Consider the following 934-nt stretch of genomic DNA (forward strand, 5'->3'; position numbering starts at 1 on the left):
GGGGCCGGGGGAGCCGTTCTCACCCGGGGAGCCGGACTCGCCCTGCGGGGAGGAGCAGCGGTGAGCGCGGCACGGGGACGTTCCCCTGGTGTCACTGGGACGGTCACCAGAGCCAGGGGACGGTCACTGGGTGTCACAGGGATGCTCACCGGGCCATGGGGACGGTCACCAGAGCCGGGGAATTGTCCCCAGCCCCAGGAACTGTCACCCCTTCTCACCTTGGCTCCGGGCGCTCCCGCCTCTCCTTTGGCACCGTCCAGGCCCGGGTAGCCCTGGGGACAGGGACACAGCAGGGGTGGGACAGTGACAGAGCCACTCCGGGGGTGACACGGGGGACACAGGGAGGGGACACGCACTCACCCGGTGGCCTTTGACTCCAGGCAGGCCGGGGGTCCCGGGGAAGCCACGAGCGCCCTGCGGGCAGGAGAGGGGCGAGTTGGGCACAGGGAGAGGACAGCGAGGGGACAGCGGTGGCTTTGGAGCAGGGCCACCGGTGCCACGCTCACCTGGGGGCCGGGGGGGCCGCGCTCGCCGGATTTCCCTGGTTTTCCGGTCTCACCCTGCGGGAAAATGGGATTTGAGAGGGTTGGGGACACAAAAATGTCACTTTTTGTCCCTTCTCAGCTCAGCTTCGGCAGCTGCCACAACAGCTGAATGTCACAAATGTCACTCACGTCGTCACCGGGTTTTCCAGGAGGTCCTGGAGGTCCCCGGGGACCCATCGGACCCTAAAGGGGACAGAGAGGTGGAGATGAGTGGCGCTGAGGGGTGGCAGTGCCCTGATTTGAGGGGGTTTGGGGACATTTGGGGACACTCACAGCAGCGCCAGGCTCGCCGGGTTCGCCGGGGTTGCCTTGGAATCCTTGGGGACCCTGTGGGGACAAGGTGACATCAGTGGGGGTGGCACCAGACAGCATGGACGCCCCAAACTTTG

The 934-nt window shown here is 66.5% G+C and overlaps 1 protein-coding gene across 1 annotated transcript in view; it reads right to left on the reverse strand.

Moving 5' to 3' along the window:
• The window catches only part of COL2A1 (collagen type II alpha 1 chain), a 21,443-nt gene that overhangs the window by 16,473 nt on the left and 4,036 nt on the right, over positions 1–934 (reverse strand). Inside the window, 5 exon segments of the mRNA XM_017741203.1 lie at positions 219–272; positions 361–414; positions 507–560; positions 675–728; positions 819–872. Coding sequence (XP_017596692.1) covers positions 219–272; positions 361–414; positions 507–560; positions 675–728; positions 819–872 — 270 coding nt within the window.

This window comes from Corvus brachyrhynchos, unplaced genomic scaffold (assembly GCF_000691975.1).
Source record: "Corvus brachyrhynchos isolate BGI_N302 unplaced genomic scaffold, ASM69197v1 scaffold318, whole genome shotgun sequence".
Classification (NCBI taxonomy): Eukaryota; Metazoa; Chordata; class Aves; order Passeriformes; family Corvidae; genus Corvus; species Corvus brachyrhynchos.